General features: G+C 41.4%; 1 protein-coding gene across 1 annotated transcript; it reads left to right on the forward strand.

Moving 5' to 3' along the window:
• The first annotated feature begins 1,816 nt into the window (after positions 1 to 1,816).
• FGF23 (fibroblast growth factor 23) lies at positions 1,817 to 17,963 on the forward strand. Its single transcript, XM_043967618.1, is given in 6 exon segments — positions 1,817 to 1,921; positions 1,923 to 2,019; positions 15,469 to 15,521; positions 15,523 to 15,576; positions 17,491 to 17,830; positions 17,833 to 17,963. Coding segments are annotated over 6 exon segments (780 nt in total).
• Positions 17,964 to 18,719: the final 756 nt, after the last annotated feature.

Consider the following 18,719-nt stretch of genomic DNA (forward strand, 5'->3'; position numbering starts at 1 on the left):
TAACTAAACAAGAGTCTAGAATACAGGCATAAATGAAGGGAAATGAGGAACCAGATATTCTTCAAAATGATGCTTCTCTGGACATTTAGTGTGTAACAAAACCAGAATAAACAAAAATAATAACAACAACCCTAAGTCCCTAATTCACCACTAGTTAAAAAATAAACTCTTGCTGTCTTGGGGTCTTAGACTAATGCACTTGTGTCTCACTCCCATAAAGGAAGAAGCTCCCTGATCTGGAAGCCAGAGAGAGTGCTGTCAGAAAGAATAAATTCAGATCTTGGCTTTTCTCTTTATTAATAATGGCTATCAGGGCAGTTAGGTGGTGCAGTGGATAGAGCACCAGCCCTGGATTCAGGAGGACCTGAGTTCAAATCCAACCTCAGACACCTAACACTTACTAGCTGTGTGACCCTGGACAAGTCACTTAACCCCAATTGCCTCACCAAAAAAAAAAACCCAACAATAATAATAATAGCTGTCTTTTATATAGTGCTTTTAGGTTTTCCAAGGGCCTTTCCAAATCTAATTTCTTTTCTTTTTCTTTTTTTTTGTGTGTGTGTGTGAGGCAATTGGGGTTAAGTGACTTGCCCAGGGTCACACAGCCAGTAAGTGTTAAGTGTCTAAGGCCAGATTTTAACTCAGGTACTCCTGACTTTAGGGCTGGTGCTCTATCCACTGTGCCACCTAGCTGCTCCATAATTTCTTTTCATCCTCAGTTATTTTCCCCATTTTATAGATGAGGAAACTGAGGCTGAGGCTGAGTTAAGTGACTTGTCCAGAGACACACAGCTAGTTAGCTGGATTGAAACTCAGTTCTTGTGCTCTATCCACTGCACCACCTACTTGAGTCATTATTACTTCTATGTTCTTAGATAAGCTACTTCATCTTGCTGGGCCTCAGTTTCTTCAGCCTTTCCAATGTTAAATTCTCTGCTCCTATATCCCTGATCCTATAAGAAAGGCTACCCCTCTGCTGGACTCATCCCTTTCTGTCCTCTTCCAACCCTGACCAAAAAAAGAAAAAGACCAAAGAAAGTCATTTTTGTTTTACCTTTTTTTAAAATTTATTTTGCAGGGCAGTGAGGGTTAAGTGACTTGCCCAGGGTCACACAGCTAGTAAGTGTCAGGTGTCTGAGGTTGGATTTGAACTCAGGTACTCCTGAATCCAGGGCCGGTGCTTTATCCACTGTGTCACCTAGCTTCCCCGTGTTTTACATTTTTTTAAATTCAATTTTATTTCAGGGCATCTTGCTTTCGAACCCATGACAATTCCAATTTTTTAATTGAATTATTTATTGCTGAATAGGCTTACAATAGGCTTTCAGGCGCCTGTCTGAAGCTGGGTCACTTGGGAGGCTGCTGCCTTCTCTTTTCCTGGTGGAGGTGGGTGGAGCAGGTCAACAGACATCCCAGAATTGCAGATAATTTTTGCCCACACATCCACTTTTTGGAAAGCTGGCTTGAATTTGAGGGGTGTGTGTGTGTGTGTGTGTGTGTGTGTGTGTGTGTGTGTGTGTGTGTACAACTGTTTCTCTCTCTAGGGAAACCAACATGCCTTCCGTGTGCCTTTGAGGTCTTTGCACTTTCTTCAAATGGACCGATTACAGCACAGAGGATGTGGACAGCAGAGTTTTTCCTGTTTGATGTCACACTGCTGCCCTTTAAAAGTCCCTGTAAGAAAAGGAGGGGACTCTCAACAGGATTCCCAGTCTAAGTACCCACAAGAAGAAGAAGAGAGCTCTAAGCAGGCAGAAGTTGAGGAAAGAGTTTCTGATTTCAACCCCTCCACCCCATCCATTGCAATAACACTAAGATGTCAGGGGGTTGCCTCAGACTCCTATTCTGTGCCCTGTGCAGCCTGCGGGCCATCCAAGCCTTCCCCAATGCTTCCCCCCTACTCAGCCTTGGCTGGGGGGGCCTTGACTCACCTATACACAGCCACAGCCAGGAACAGCTACCACCTGCAGATCCACAAAGATGGCCACGTGGATGGGTCTCCTCATCAAACCATCTATAGTAAGTAGCGGGTTAGAATTCAAGAAAGAAATGGGAATGCATCAGCTTGATGGCTGGTAAAGGGGAAAATCCAAGTTGTGTTGGTTGGGAGGGATCTCTAACTGATCCTTTGGCCAAGTACAGGTAAAGCTGTACTTAATCCATTTGCCATTACTATCACATCTTTCAGCCAAAGGAAGCAGCCGTGATGGTAAAACAGTCAAATAAAGGACTGGGAGGGTTGAGGAGATTCGATGAGACAGATTACTATTGGACTGTAGACTTTGGGACAATTTACTTAGCAAGAGAGATTGTGGAATTGTCTTCTCTGAAAATCTTGAGAGGTCAAATACTACATATAGGCTGGATTATCTGGCCTCCTAACCCTCTTCCTCTCTTTCTCCTCCTTCCTTCCTTTCCTTTACTCATTCATTTAAGTAGGGAATGGTAGGTCTGGTTATAAGTAAGATTAGAACCAGTTTTTTGAGTTTTTTCTCAGATGAGCTGGTCTCCCAGGTCCACTAGTTGACTGCCAACTGGAATCACTGTTGCCAAATTATTTCCTCTCTCTTTGCCTCATTTTCCTCATCTGTAACATAATAGCTGGCATTTATTAAAGTCTAAGACCTATCTGTGTGACCCTGAGCAAGTCATTTTAACCCCAACTGCCTCCTTAAAAAAAATTGTTAAAAAATAATTAGGGGCAGCTAGGTGCTCAGTGGATAAAGCACCAGCCCTGATTCAGGAATACCTGAGTTCAAAATCCAGCCCTCAGACACTTGACACTAGCTGTGTGACCATGGTGCAGTCACTTAACCCCAATTGCCTCACCAAAAAAGAAAAAAGAGTCAATCCTAAGACTAAAAAATAATTTGGGTATAAGGACTGAATCTATATTTCATGGTAGCCTGAACTCCCAAGTAAGGAAAGTCTTCCACCAATGAAGATTGGCACCTTCTCTGCAAATCGTAGTTTCAGAAAATGGCCTAAAACACTATAAAATTAAGTAACTTAGCATTACACAGCCAGTAAGTATCAAAAGCAGAGTGTGAACCTAAATCTTCCCAGCTTCAGGGCCAGGTCTCCTATCCATTCTACCATGCTGCCTTATTATCTCTATTTGACAAATGAGGGAACTGAGGCACAGAGGGACCAGACATTTGTCCCAGGTCATATAGCCAATATGTGACACACCTGCTCCCTAGTGTATAGACCAGGGAGACATTTTGGTGTAGTAACAGATGAAACAGTTTATTGAAAGACATCAGATCATAGGATTAAAATGAGAAAGGATCAACCATTAAGATAATTCTTTCACTATTGACCTTTCTCAGCTGACATAAGGATCAAATGAGATGATAATACAGGTAAACTGCCTTTGTAAACTTTGAAATGTGATACAAATGTCAGCTATGGTTGTCATTAGTTTAGTACGTGCCTTTAATTTTGCACATGAGGGAAACAGAAGTAGTGATGTGTGGAAAATGTTTAATAACCAGCTTGGGGGGGGGGGAGAAGGTGAGTTGGTAAATATATGCAACATACTTTTAAGTTTAACCCTGCCAGGGGCAGCTAGGTGGCGCAGTGGATAGAGCACCAGCCCTGGAGTCAGGAGTACCTGAGTCAAATCCGGCCTCAGACACTTAACACTTACTAGCTGTGTGACCCTGGGCAAGTCACTTAACCCCAATTGCCTCACTAAAAAAATAAATAAATAAATAAGTTTAACCTGCCTTATTAACATTTTCTCTAACACTTTCTTAAATCTAGACAATCCACAAAATGATAAATAGAGCCCTGATTTGTAGCAATTTCCGAGGTGTAAATGCTCACACTGAAAATTTAACAATCAGCTCTCCAGTTGATTGGAGCTGACTCTGACCCACCCACCCCTGACAAAGGCTCCAATAGGTAGCACAACGAATAATAAGTGGCAGAGCTGGGAGGTGGTGTGAGCTAACTTGGGGTAGAGAGGAGGTGGTTTCAAGACCTCCCTAATTAGTCTTCATATGTCTATAGTTACCATAGATCATGAATTCCTCCTGCTGTAATAGATCTGTTTCTTCTTGTCCTATCCCAAGTAGTCAAGTAGTATATGATATGAGAGCCCTAGGGGAAATGAAGGAGACTAAATGACGCAAACAGACATATTTAGACTATGGACTTTAGGATAGCTTACCAAGGGAGGGTGTGGAATTATCTTCTTTGAAAATCTCTAAATATAGTCCAAGCTCCACCACTATCTTGGTCCTATTGGGCAAGTCATTTGATTTCTTAAGGACCAAGAACTGAATCATTTTTGGAGCTGAAAGGGATCCACATACAAGGCACTATTGGCAATACAAATGGACAGAATGTCCCAAAGTTTTAATGCCGGCTTTAAGCTTTAATAGCTTAAAAAGCTTTAATTAGATAGCTTTAATAGCTTAAATTCCTATTCATTAGAGCAACTGCCTTACCGATGTCTGCTTGGCCACTGGGACACACTAGCTTTAATAGCTTAAAATTGCACTGAGACATTTGGGATACCTCTATATAATACATAGTCTCTGACTTCAGGAAGTATATAGTTTAGCTGGGGAAAGAAAATATACACACAAAGACAGCTACTTAAACTATTCAATATGTGATAAATAGTATAGATAAATATAGATAAGATAAATTGATAAAGTAGTATAATAAGAAGTGCTAGGGAGGACAGAGGAGTAAGTACAGAGGCACGAAAAGTCATGAAGGGGTTTCAATATTTAATAACTCCTTTATTTTTTGTTTTTAATTTACAATGACTACCATAGCATCATATACAGTTTATATAGGAAATGAATTTACATTATGTGGGGGAAAAACAAATCTCATAAATGGCAAAAATAAAGAAAAAATAATTTTCAAAAAGTTATTAAAACATCGTGACTTTTGGCCCACCCCATTTATCTAGATACCGAGAAAGTTATAGAACCCAAGAACATGATAGAAATTTGGAAATAATTATTTTTTAAATTAAGATTGAGTCTAATGGCAAATATCCAGTGTAGAAGAAATCCTAAGAACTGAATGGGTATAGGCCATCTCCACCCTGCCCGCAAGCCCCCCCAACTCTATGTTCTAATACAATGGTATGTAATACACACCCTGGCATATGTTCCATAACACTCCCAAATGATCCCTTATTAAATGTAATTAGGAAATATTTACTTATATACTTGAAAATACAACAAAACATAAAGAACTACATTTTAAAACAAAATCAATATTACCACCTGTAAGGATCCTTTATGTATGGATTAAAGTTCCTGTTTCTATATGAATTTGACACCATTTTCCTAGGAGGACAAAATATTCCTATTCTAAGATATGATTTTTAAAATAAATAATTCAATATTATTTTTGTTTCCAAATATTATCACCTACCAGACCCTTTCTTATTATTTTCTTAAAGAAAGAAACAGAAGAAAAAGTAGTTCAGAAAATAACTGTCTTCCAGTATATTTGATGTTTCATACCCCTTTTCTGCCACCTCTGCAAAGAAGCCATGGAGGTGTGTTTTAGGAGTAAGACTTTTCACAAGTATGTTACATCTGAAAAAGAAAAATCCAAAGTTATGGGCAGGAACACTGCATCTAAGAAATGCAGCCGAGAGATTGTGTGGTATGCAGGAGGGAGTATGATTGACTTATACACCTGGGAGAGCTGTTTAAAACGCCAGTTCGGATGTTTCCTAACACTGTGTGACCTTGACAAATAGGCCTCCCCTCTCTGAGCCCGTTTCCTCTCCTATAAAATGGGGGAAATAAGGAAAAGTGTTTTGTAAACTGTCGTGGGAGAAATTGGTTGGTGTGGGGGTCCTTAGGAATCCTCTTTAAAGAATTACACCCTCTCACACACAAATCCAATTAGAATAAAATACTATTTTGTTTGAACCCTAGAGAAAGGAAACCTTGAGAGGAATCTAGAGAGGAGATAGATCCAGAGACCCAGTTCTCTGAGATACCTATTTCCTGGAGCAGGAGAAAGGTCAAAGTTCTTTATAGAGGACTGATGGTAGAGGGGACAGATGGGGTGATCATCTGACTGTGGAAAGCTCCCTTTGGGGGTGGGGGAAGCTGGAATGAGGGCAGGTGGTTCCTGACTTCTGGAGTTCTCTGTCCCCTTGGCACCACTCAGGCAGCAGCCCACACCCAATGGGTTCATCTCTCGTTTCTCAAGGTGTGTCTTTCAGTTTAGTTTCTCAAGGGGAGCTTCCCAGACCCGTGTCCTTTACTTTAGTCTAACTCATAACATAACCTTAAAGTATAATGCAAATTCAAGCTATAATTTTTATTGCCTATCACTGGCTGGTTAAATGATGTTACAATACTCATCTTGGATTGTTGTAAAGAATAGGGTGAGAGCTCTATAGAGGTGAGGAATTTAAATTTAGAATCTCATCAAGAGGTTGAGCTAGTTCAAGGATCTCAAACCTGGGCTTTCTGGCCCCCATTCCCAGCCCAATTCCTTGGTGCAGTCTTTTCCCCTTTGACTTTGAGGATAGGGACTGTTTAGTTTTGTCTTCTGTATATATAATGGCTTAATAAATCATTGCTGAATTGAATTAAATATGTAACAGTACTCATTTGAGCAGTATCTATTAAGTATACACTATATGTTAGGCACTAGAGATACAGAAAACAAAATGAACAGACCCTCCCCTCAAAGAATTTACATTCCATCAAGGGAAGAGATGAATACATGATGAACATATGCAGAATATACATACAATAAAATCTATTTTAGTGGAAGAAATTGCTGGGGGGCAATTTACTGTCACTTTAATCAATTGTACATTTTAAGTTTGAGGATTCATTTATCCCTTGAGCAAGATAAAATAAAATATTCTTGAAATATAGGAACACATCATTTGTTCAGAGGAGTTGGGGTGGTGTGGAGAGGCCAACCTGAATAGTTGAAATGAGGGCTTGGGAGAGTGGGGGTGGGATTATTTTAAGCAAGACATTTTTATTATGAAGAAAAAGCCAAGCTCCCAGTGAACAAGACCTGGGTTCAAGTTCCACATCTGACATTGATTTTGTGGCACCAGGCAATTTTTCTAATCTCTCATTGCCACCAAGCACTTCCCGTCTGCACTGGCAGAGGGAATTTCCTTCACTTGGCAGTTCCCTATATAGATAAGCCACAAAGCTGGACCAAAAGTCCCCCCCCAAAAAAAACAAAAACAAGATCAATTAATATATCCAAGTAGCTCAGCAGACCCTGAAAATGGAATGGCTCGAAATGAATAAAAAAAATGTAATGAACATAACAATGGCCAACAAATAGCTTGAAAGCTTCTCTTAAGAAACATTCCTAGAGCACCCAGCCCTGAGTCAGGAGGACCTGAGTTCAAATCCGGCCTCAGACACTTGATACTTACTAGCTGTGTGACCCTGGGCAAGTCACTTAACCCTCATAGCCCAACCAAAAAAAAAAACAAAACCAGTTCTGGGGGCAGCTAGGTGGCACAGCAGATAAAGCACTGGCCCTGGATTCAGGAGGACCTGAGTTCAAATCCGGTCTCAGACACTTGACACTTACTAGCTGTGTGACCTGGACAAGTCACTTAACCCTCATTAACCCGCAAAAAAACAACAACAACCAAAAACCAAACCAAAAAAAACAGAATGAGAGGCATGGCATAGTAAAGGACTTGAACAAAGGGATTTGTCTAGTAAAGCTCCCCTCAATGTTCACCCCTCCCATATATAATAATATACATCCATGTGTGTGTCTGTGTATGTATATACACACATATATGTATATATACACATGTATGTGCATGTAATTGGGATTAATTGAAATTCTTGAGAGATAAGATTGAAATTAATGAAGATTTAGTGGATCTGCTACTCTTTTCTTTAAAATTTCCACAGGAAATCTATAAACCTTATTTGGTAGCATGTGTCTCAAAACCACTGAAATTAGTCCTTCCAAAAGCCTGAAAATCACTCATTCCCTGTTCTTCTATTCTTTACAGAAAGATTCAGCCCAGGACAACATTCTTTTGCAGATTCAAAGACCTTTCATTATGAACGTCCCCTCTGCCTTCTTTTTCTTTTCTCTCTCATTTCACCTCTTTTCTCCTTCCTCTACCCCAGTTTTCTTTTTTCGATGATGGATTTCCCTAGTCTCTCTTATCTTTCATTATAAGTATTCTTCTCCTGAGAATGCTTTCATATATATTATTCACCCTCCCAGACCCCCCTGGGAAGTCAAGTAAAGCCCTTTACAGATTCAGAAAAGACAAATGCTTTGCTCAAGGTCAGCAAAAGGTAAAACCTTGAGTCATTAGAACTTTCTTAAATGGACAGGGTCTCTTGAGAAATTGTGGCACTGGTATTTGTTGAATTATATCCTCTCCTCTTGAGACAGACACCCAAACTTCCTTTCCAATTATCCTCTATCCTCTACCTGTTTGGTAAGGCATAAACACATGACCCCTCTTTAGAACCTTCCTCTGCTTAGCCACAGTACATAAGTAAGACTTAGTAAGTGCTTGTTGAATGATATTCTGCTTGCTCTGGGGCTTCACATTGGAGGTATTTGACAGGATTTGCTGGTTGCTTTATCTCAGAAGCTTATCGCTCTTCTTTCTGATACATAGTGTTCCAGCTTAAAAAAACAAAAAAACAAACCTGGACCCATGATTTCATTGGTGTAGGTAACTCCCAATGTGGAACATCATGTACTGATGCAGATTTGGCAACTGTTCTGCCATTCATAGTTTTAATTGCCCAGCACACCATGAGGTTAAACTACCTGCTCAGGGTCATATAGCTAGTGTATGTCAGGTGAGACTTCGGTACCAGGTGTTGTCACTCCAGGTTCTGCCTGGCTCCAAGGCTCATTCTCTCTTCCTTGCGCCTCTCATAGTGCGATGAAACAAGGCATCAAGCCGGGCTCACCACACCTGGTCAAACTTCCATAAGAAGCCATAGAGTCCCCAAAGCATCAGTGCATCTGTTTCAACAATCCTAGGGAACCAAAGTCCTAGACCTCTGAGGCATCTTTTATTTCTCAAAGCTCATTCACATCTATTACCCCATTTGATCTTCACAATGACTCTGTATGGAAGGCATCATGGCATCCCCATTTTACAGATAGAAAGTGAGGGATCAGAAAAGGTAAATACCGGGTCAGTGAGGTGGCACAGTAGATAGAACACCGGCCCTGGGGTCAGAAGGACCTGAGTTCAAATCCAGCCTCAGACACTTAACACTTACTAGCTGTGTGACCCTGGGCAAGTCACTTAACCCCAATTGCCTCACTAAAAAAAAAAATTAAAATTAAAAATTAAAAATAAGGTAAATACCTTGTTAAAGGTGATGGTCAGGTTTTTTTCCTATTGTGTGAACTGTCATCGTAAAGGCATTTTATTATATGCTTTAGTCCAGGATGCAGAAGGGTTTAATGAGTTACTCCCTTGGGTTCAAGTCCCTTATGCTTTGAAGGGCTCAAGTATACTTTTCAGGATTTTCTCACTATGATAACCCGTAATGCAAAAACCTGAGAAAAATCTCTGCTTGGTAGCAGCAGCAACAATAATAATAATAATAGTTAATAATAGTAGCAGTGATACAGCTAGCATTTAAATAGGGCATTACCAAATTATCTCATTTTACCTTCACAACAACCCTGAGAGGTAGGTGTCATGATTCTCATTTTATAGATGAGGAAACTGAGGCAGAGGTTAAGTGACTTAGTTAGAGACATACAGTGTGTGAAGCTAGAGTTGAACTCAGGTCTTCCTGATTCCAGGTCTAGCATATCCCACGAGCAAATCCCCACTATCAAGGATGCAGTTCACAGAATCAAGGGAAATCTTATTAAAAGGTGAAAGGAAACAAAATGTAACTGACAACAGAATTCTTGGAAAATAAGGGTCTACAAAGGACTTTGTTCACCGATGATTTCCTTTTTCTTGCCCTACACGTCCCAGCTGTTGTTGCCAGGTGGATCTTCCTGCGATTCTCTAGAGCTTACTAAAGATGGTATCAGGTGTTGCTCTCTGTGTGGTTTCTCCCACTGTTGCCATCTGAATCTTAGCTAGCAGGGTCCTTGTAACAGCCACATGCATATCCCCATCACTCCCGGTAGGTGGCACCAGATATTGCTTGTAGGTATTGAGAGGTACCAAACTCTCTGCCAAAGCAAATATTCCTCTTTGTCAGTCTACACTACCAAAAAGGGGAGTTTTTCAGATTACTCCCTGCCTGGCAGGAATCACAGTTTCAGAGTCAGAAAGGACTTCACTGGGCATTGCATCTATCCCATACATGAACAAGAATCCCTTCTCCAACACCAGACAAATGATCATCTAGCTTTTTGCATGGACCTCTAATGAATGAGAATTGAGTGGTTTGCCCAGGGCAACATGAGTATTGACAGAGGTATGGTAGAGCCTTAATCCTCTTGCAATACATTTGAGATATAATGTATTACAAATACTTTGCAAACTGAAAAAGCATTGCACAAGAAATGCCAGACGCTGGCTAACACTGGAGATATAAAAGGGGGAATGTTCTTGACTTCAAGGAGCTTACAATTTAATAGGGGCAGACAAACAAATGGGAAATGGTGACATGACAAGGGAGTTTTGATCGGCGGTGTGGGGGGGGGTTACAGTGATGGTTAATTGATCCACACGGCAGTCAACCAACATAATTGACTTTAGTACCTTTCCAGAAGGAATAGTACTATTCATTTGATTACTGTGCTCAGAATAAGTGATAAAAGGAGGGGCGGGGAGAAAGCTAGGTTGCGCAGTGTACCAACCCTGGATTCAGGAGGACCTGAGTTCAAATCTGACCTCAGACACTTGACACTTACTAGCTTTGTGACCCTGGGCAAGTCACTTAACCCTCATTGCCCTGCAAAAAAAAAAAAAAAAGAAAAAAGAAAAAGAAAGAGGGGCAGGGAACATATACAGTGGCAAGGAAGATGGCAATACTTCCCAGGTGGAGGGCTGGCTGAAATATAAAGGTGAAATGTGATCTGGGATCTGTGGCCATCTAAATAAATTTAGCTATGTAAGTTTTCATTCACTTAGTCACCAGTCAAGATGGCCAGATCCCAGAGTAAGAGTTTCACCAGTGAGTATATTAACTCTTCCTAGGACTGGTGAAATGGATTCTATCAGTCTGGTGCAGAGGTCCAAATTGGACAGTGCTAGCCCACGTGGGGAGATGTGGGCCAGCAGCTTCAAAGAGATGGCAAGATGACTTGGTAAACAGAATGACTGGGATTTGAAAGTAAAACATGGTCTGGTCTGGGGCTAGATAGATAAAATGAGCAACTTACAACAATGTAAATTACTATTTTTTAAAGTTACAATAATGATGAAGAGCATAAGCAAGTGAGCCAAAAAAACATTAATATATAAATAGGGGAAAGGTTATTCAAAGTCAGGAATTATTAAAGTTCTGGCTTCAATATTTGCAGTACGTTTCATTGCAAGTCACTGAATTCTGCTTAGCACTCAAGTACTCATCCGTAAAAACTGGGGACAATAATATTTGTATTAAACAGTCTTTGGACTATCTCTCCCCACCCCCACCCCAAAATCACCCTTGCAGGTTAAACTGTCTTAGACAGGTAAAACAAACTCCGTTAAAGGTGCTCTGTGGGGTCCTCTACTTCTAAAACTTCATGAGCCCCACTGTTATATTTACTGAACTTGTCTCTAGTCAGCCAAAGGAAACAATTAGCTCCAAACGAGGGAACGGTAAACAATGTTCATAGTAATGAGATTGTATAGTAAGGACAGTAACAACAAAGCATCTCTCTCATAATGACGGGGCACTTTCCGCAATGGGAAGAATGGACAAGATAAGGTTCACTAATGGAGAGGCACACACGAAAGGAAGACAGGCAACTTCCAGCTCCACTGCTACCAGACAACTGGGACATGGCTATGAACTTTTAGAAAGAACTGAAACCCCCATCCTAGGATCAGCAGTAGCCTCCCCTCTTCTGTTCTCTTGGAGTCTTAACCCACCATCTCCTGAGCAGCAGGGTCCTAGCTTTCAAGTATCAGACTGTGGTAGAAACAATGATCTCAAGGCTATTGCTCACACAAGATTGGTTAGCTTTCTCTTATAAGGTATTTAAACTGTCCTGTATATTTAATTGGTTCTGGGGAAGCAAAGACCGAAGCCACCGACAAGTACAAAAACAGGGTCACAAATCATCATCTAGCTCCTCTCTTTCAGGCTTTTAACGTTGTACCATCATAGGCAATGGAGAGGCAGGGAGCTTCATTGAACTGATCAGTGCCATATTTTCGTTTTGGTTATTAATATTTTTTTTTTTGGTGAAGCCATTGGGGTTAAGTGACTTGCCCAGGGTCACACAGCTAGTAAGTGTCAAATGTCTGAGGCTGGATTTGAATTCAGGTCCTCCTTACTCCAAGGCTGGAGCTCTATCCACTGCACCACCTAGCTGCCCCACAGTGCCATATTTTTGCTGAATATCCTTTCCCCTGCTGTAATAAAACTTTTTTTTTTAAGTGTGGGATATTCTAAGCATATCTCATTTCATTCCAATCTCCAACCTAAATTATTGGACGAGACTCTCTTCCCTGGATTCTGAAGTTGGGCGTCTTTGGATACCTGCATGTGTTTCTACTGTAAGACAGAAATGATGGAGGGAAGAGGAGAAATTCCCATCTCCCCCTTCCTCTTCTATAGAGGGAAAGGGGAAAGGGAGAAAGTGAACTTTCTTCAGGGTAAATGACTGGTTGTTCCATTGCCAGTGATTTTCATTCAGTGACCAAGGCCTTATAATTCCATCAGGTTGACTGATGAACTCTTTGGACTTCAATTTCCTCATGTGTAAAAATGAGTGGGTTAGGGGCAGCTAGGTGGTGCAGTGGATAGAGCACCGGCCCTGGAGTCAGGAAAACCTGAGTTCAAATCCGGCCTCAGACACTTGACACTAGCTATGTGACCCTGGGCAAGTCACTTAACCCCAATTGCCTCACTAAAAAAAAAAAAAAAATGAGTGGGTTGAACTAGATGACCTCTGAGGTCCCTTCCAGCTCTGAATCTACATTCGGAGGCCTTACTGCACTGTAGAAAACTGAGCAAGCTTATAAGCTTTCAGAACCGAGAGCTTATAAGAGAGTCGTGTTCCTTAAAAATCTCCTTCAAAAACAAGCGGCAAAAATATTGACAAAGAAACTAAAACTACCAGAAACCCTCAAAGAATATGGTTTTTAGGGAGAAAAACTATTCAAAATGAGGAGATGAGAGTATCAAAAGAATTCAAAGTGAAAAAAAAAATGTATCATTGGGGCAGCTAGGTGGCACAGTGGATAAAGCACCGGCCCTGGATTCAGGAGGATGTGAGTTCAAATCCGACCTCAGACACTTCACACTTACTAGCTGTGTGACCCTGGGCAAGTCACTTAACCCCAATTGCCTCAGCAAAAAAAAAAAAAAAAGAGGGAGAGAGAGGCAGAAATGATAAAAGAAAAAATATATTCAAAGAGCACCAACAAAAGCACTGAAAATGAAGCTTGGGATTGCCTCAGGATTATTCATAATTGAAAAAAACAAACAAAACTGGAAGCAATTCATGAATCCAGTGATTGAGGAAAAGCTGAGCAAAATTGTGATAGACAAGTGCACAATGTATTCTACATTCCTTGCTTTAAAAATCAGTCAGATCACACAAATAATTCAACACAAACTCATTTATTGAAATAGCATGGCTTGAAGAGGAGTGACAAGACTGTTCTGATAAACCTGCGGCATACTTTCCTACCAACACACAGTGTCAATGGAAAGAGCAGGCACACACATAGAGTTTACACTAGTAGAGAAGGTCAAAGTGACACATACACCTCTGGTGTCACATCACCCTTGTATCTTTTGTCTTCTCCCGGTGGTGTCAATCTGCTTCCCCTGGGCTTGTCTCTGCTGGGTATGTCACTCCCCCAGGTCGGCTGCTTGCTATAGCTCAAGTTGACTCGACACTAGACTCAGTGGATATGCCTCCTGCTTAGCATGATGTCTCCTGCTGGATGAGTTGCTATAATGCATGATGTCACTGCTGATAATGGGAGTGAGAATAGAGAATGTATAGAAGAGAGGAATCCTACCTTCCACCACCCCCAGGCCCCTCCACACACACACACTTTGGAAAAGAAAAGGAAAAAGTATAGATGAGCCCTTCCTAAGAGCCGAGTTCTTCCACTACAGCTAGATCTCTTCTTTCCTAACTCCTCTGAACTTGCTCAAGCTTTTTTAAAAAGGCCACCAGATGTGTAACTGGTCCTTCCTTCAGCCCATGGCTAGCCACCCTATAATTCCATTAATTTTTTTTGAGGAATTTTTTCCTGCATCTTTTAAAGGAGTGTACTTCCTTAACACTCACTAAAGTTTGAAAGGGAAACCCCTTTTACAAAGTGCAAAAGGGCAACCCCCAAATCTGAAAATGGTAGAATCCTTGTGTCTAATTGTCTTTTAAGAGTCAATAAACATTTGTTAGGTGCCTACTGTGTGCCAGGCACTATGGTGAGTGTTGGGGATAAAAATGAAAGACAAAGGGGCAGCTAGGTGGCGCAGTGGATAGAGCACTGGCCCTGGATTCAGGAGTACCTGAGTTCAAATCCGGCCTCAGACACTTAACACTTACTAGCTGTGTGACCCTGGGCAAGTCACTTAACCCCAATTGTCTCACTAAAAAAAAAAAAATGAAAGGCAAAAATAAAAATTAAATAAATAAAATGAAAAAATGAAAGGCAAAAGATAGCCCCTAATCTCAAGAAGCTTACAAGCTAATGGGGGAATATATAAATAAGTATGTATAAATGAGATATACACAGGGAAAAATGGAGACGGTCAACAGATATATGTATATTTCCCCCTCCCCCGCCCCCAATGGAATATGAGTTACTTGAAAGGCAGCACTCTTTATTTTTGTGTTTATGGCCCCATTGTCTAACAGTACCTGGCACATTGTTGGTGCTAAATGTTTTCTGTGATTGATTTGGGGAGAACGGGGGAAAGCTGGGGATTGTTAAGTGGGTTATAATGTGTATATTAGTGGTTACTAAATTTAAAATAGATGTACAATTTTATAAGGAATATGAGCTATTGCTACTATTCTTCTTATTAAGAAGCAAGTTATTTAACCTGTTTGGGCCTCTGTTTCCTTATCTCTATAATAAGATGGTTAGATTAGACTACCTCTAAAGTACTTTGGGATTCTGGGATTCTATTCCACATAATGAAGCCCCCTTTTAGGATGGTAGATAGTGAAGAAGTGAAGCCAGAGTGACACATTTGTATAGTACAGTGTTGGGATGGGTTTTTTTTCTTTTTTTTTCTAATCAACCCAGAAAAGCTTCATAAGGAAGAAAGCATTTGGGGGATTGTGTGAAGGCAGAAATAAGACAATGTGGGAAGTTTTTAGTATCAGATGTTTTCTCAACAGGTGCCTTGATGATCAGATCAGAGGATGCTGGGCTTGTCATAATAACTGGGCTGTGATGAGCAGGGATGGTATCTCTGTATGGATGTCAGGGGCAACATCTTCGGATCGGTGAGTCTTTGAACTCTGCTTATGACTTGCAGGTCATTGTCTGGCTGTTCTGAGTGAACCATAGAGTTCTAAAATTGAATAATTCCATTGGCTTGTATTCTAATGGCCTGCTTAGTACCTCTTCCCAGACCAAATGCATTAAAATGTGGTCAATCTATCTGAATTATCTCAATGCTCCATTTTTCAATTGTTGAAGACCAAGCCTCAGGGGGGACCACATAGGATCTTTGGTTTGTCCAGGTTCTGTCTGCCCTCACACCTGAAGGTCAACAGAACAAAGGATTCTGGATCCAAATTCATCCTTTTAAAAGGAATCAAATTCATTGCTACTATTCCTCTTACAAAAAGGCAAGTCATTAAGCCTAAATGAGCCTGTGTTTTCTTACCTGTAAGCAAGAGGGATAGATTAGAGCACCTCAAAGATACTCTGCCAACTTTGGTATCCTATTCCATATAATTAAGTACACTTGTAGGATGTTAAATTATGGTGGAATGCAGCTGGAGTGAAATATTTGAAGAGCAAGCCTCAAGCTCAGTCTCTGGCATGCCACAGAATAAATGGACTGAAAACCTTACCTATCCCTTTGCAGGAGATGCAAGATTCAGTTATGCATTCTTTAATTTCCAAACCAGGCTTTTTTTTTTTTTCCAACAAAGGATTTGTGCATGTGAAAGAAACTAATTAAATGTTAAAAATTCCCATTCCTTAAAGGCAGTTAAATTATTTCATCCTAGTGCATCTAGACTGATATCCTCCTAGAGGGATTTACATCTTAAAAGTGGCATCTACTTAAATATCTAACTGCTGGGCAGGGAGATAAGGTGGCCCAGAGTTATATGTAACTAAATAGAGTTGGGGGGGTGGGGTAGGCAACCAGATGCGGCATGAGAACATTGACTGCCTCAGGGTTGAGTGTAAGAAGGTGCCAGGAAGTAGGAAAGGAACCCAGAAAAGCCTTCCCTCCCAAAGTTCCAGTGGGAAGATCCTCCTTGGGTTTGATGGGTTATTTTTGCATGATTACTTCAATTTCCTTAACTTGAATCATGTCCTACCTTTCCCTCTCCCCAAACCTAGCACCCTTTCCCTGGATGGGAGGACTATGAAGACAAGAATTCTATTGCTCAGTCCCTGCTTTCTATTTTATAAGCTTCCCCTCTGGGTTTCGTCATCCATCACCTGCTTCAGTGCATGGACAGCAGGGAACCTGAGGGATGTCCAGGGTTAGCTTTTTACAATTAAGTAGACCAATGAGCTTGGGGGGGAGGAGGACACATTCACCCAGACATTCAAATACCTTAGGAAGAATTGTCTTGTGAATCCGAGTTCATTGAATCCCTTGACCTTGACAAATAACCCATCCTGAATACATACCACAATATGGTTGACCCTACAAGCAGATCCTAGAGAGGAAGGGTGAGGTCAACAGGGATCCAAGACAGGAAGAGAACGGTCTTCTCCAGTTGTAGAATTCCGTTTGCTGCCATCAGTACTTGTAGCCCTTGTCTTCATGACTACCTGCAACTTGAGTTTGAGTGGTTTTTTTCTTGTTTATTAACCCAAATGGCCTGATGTTACAATTGGGAATACACTACAAGGTCTCAAGCCCATCTTGCAAAGACGTGGTACCTTGCATTTGTGCTGGTCTTGGGATTTAGCAAGTTGAGATTAGAACCGCAGCTCCAGCCCTAATAGTTTTTTGACCATTGGTAAGTCACATAACATCTCTGAGCCTCCATTTCCTCATCTACAAATTGGGTCTAATGCTTATACTGCCTGCCTCACAGGATTGAAGGGAAAGTGCTTGGTAGACTTTAAGGTGATCCATGAATGTGACACTATTTCTGTGTTGACCCTGAAGCTGGAAAAGGAGTTATGAAACCGACCTTCACCTGGTTCCTTCTCTGTCCTTTTAGCATTTCTTCAGCCCAGACAACTGCAGGTTCAAACACCGGACACTAGAAAATGGGTATGACATCTATCACTCTCCCCAGAACAACTTCCTGATCAGCCTTGGCAAGGCAAAGAGGGCCTTCCTGCCAGGCATGAACCCGCCTCCTTACTCCCAGTTCCTATCTCGGAGGAATGAGATCCCCATAATCCACTTCAACACCCCCGAACCCACCGGCACACCAGGAAGCGCCGAGAACAGTCCTGACTTGGACCCGATGAATGTGCTGAAACCCCGACCAAGGATAACTCCCTGCTCCCAGGAACTCCACAGCGCTGAAGAGAACAGCGTAGTAGACGATGACCCTTTGAAGTGCTCAGAAATAGCAATCGGCTGAAGCCCTACCCTGGGAGGATGAGTTTGGAAAGATGCCTTCAGGTGCCCAAGGGCCGCTTAACTGGACTACTACAAAATCCCTTCCCTGATTCATCTTGTTAGCAGCTAGCCCATCTTTAAGGGGCCCAAAACTCTTTAAGCCTTAAAGAACAAGGGAGAGAACAACTTTTTCCTCTCTCTTCCTATCTTAGGACCCCATGGGAATTAAACCTGGAATACTGTGCTGAGACCTAGGACCTCATCCCTAGCCTGAGTGGTAGAGTTTCTGCTCTCTTTTGCATCCCCGTACCTGACATTCCAACCAAGACCCTAATGGGAATGGTCCCCCTTCATCTTCGATCAGCTGTTAGAGGCTTTGTCTTCACCAGATTTGGGCACACTCAGGATAGTATCACTCCCGCAGCCTCCTCCAGTTTGAGATGAATGATGGGGGATGTTGGCTTGTGGGGGAGTACACTGGACTGAAAAAACAATGAAGACTTGGTCTTAAGAGTAGACAGCCAAACTTTGCTCAACTTGAAGCCAACCCTTGCTCTTCTGCATTCATAACCCCTTTCACCATGTTCTTCCTCCTTTGTAAATCAGGGTGAGATCTGTAAGCCTAGAATCCTTTGCTTCCCTAATCCCACAGGTAATCTTGAGATATCACTTATAGACAGCCATTTCTCTATTTGCTTATGACAAGTTGCTACTCTGTATTAGGTAAACCTTAAATTTACTTATCTTACTTCTGGAGCCCCTCCTAAGAGGCTCCCTATGGGTAGGGCTTGTTTTTTAAAAATGAGTGGAAGTTGGCTAATATTGAAAAATTATATCCATGGTTGGTACCAAGAAGGTACAGGAAACATGCCAGAAATT

The sequence above is a fragment of the Dromiciops gliroides genome, chromosome 5 (genome assembly GCF_019393635.1).
Source record: "Dromiciops gliroides isolate mDroGli1 chromosome 5, mDroGli1.pri, whole genome shotgun sequence".
NCBI classification, from domain to species: domain Eukaryota; kingdom Metazoa; phylum Chordata; class Mammalia; order Microbiotheria; family Microbiotheriidae; genus Dromiciops; species Dromiciops gliroides.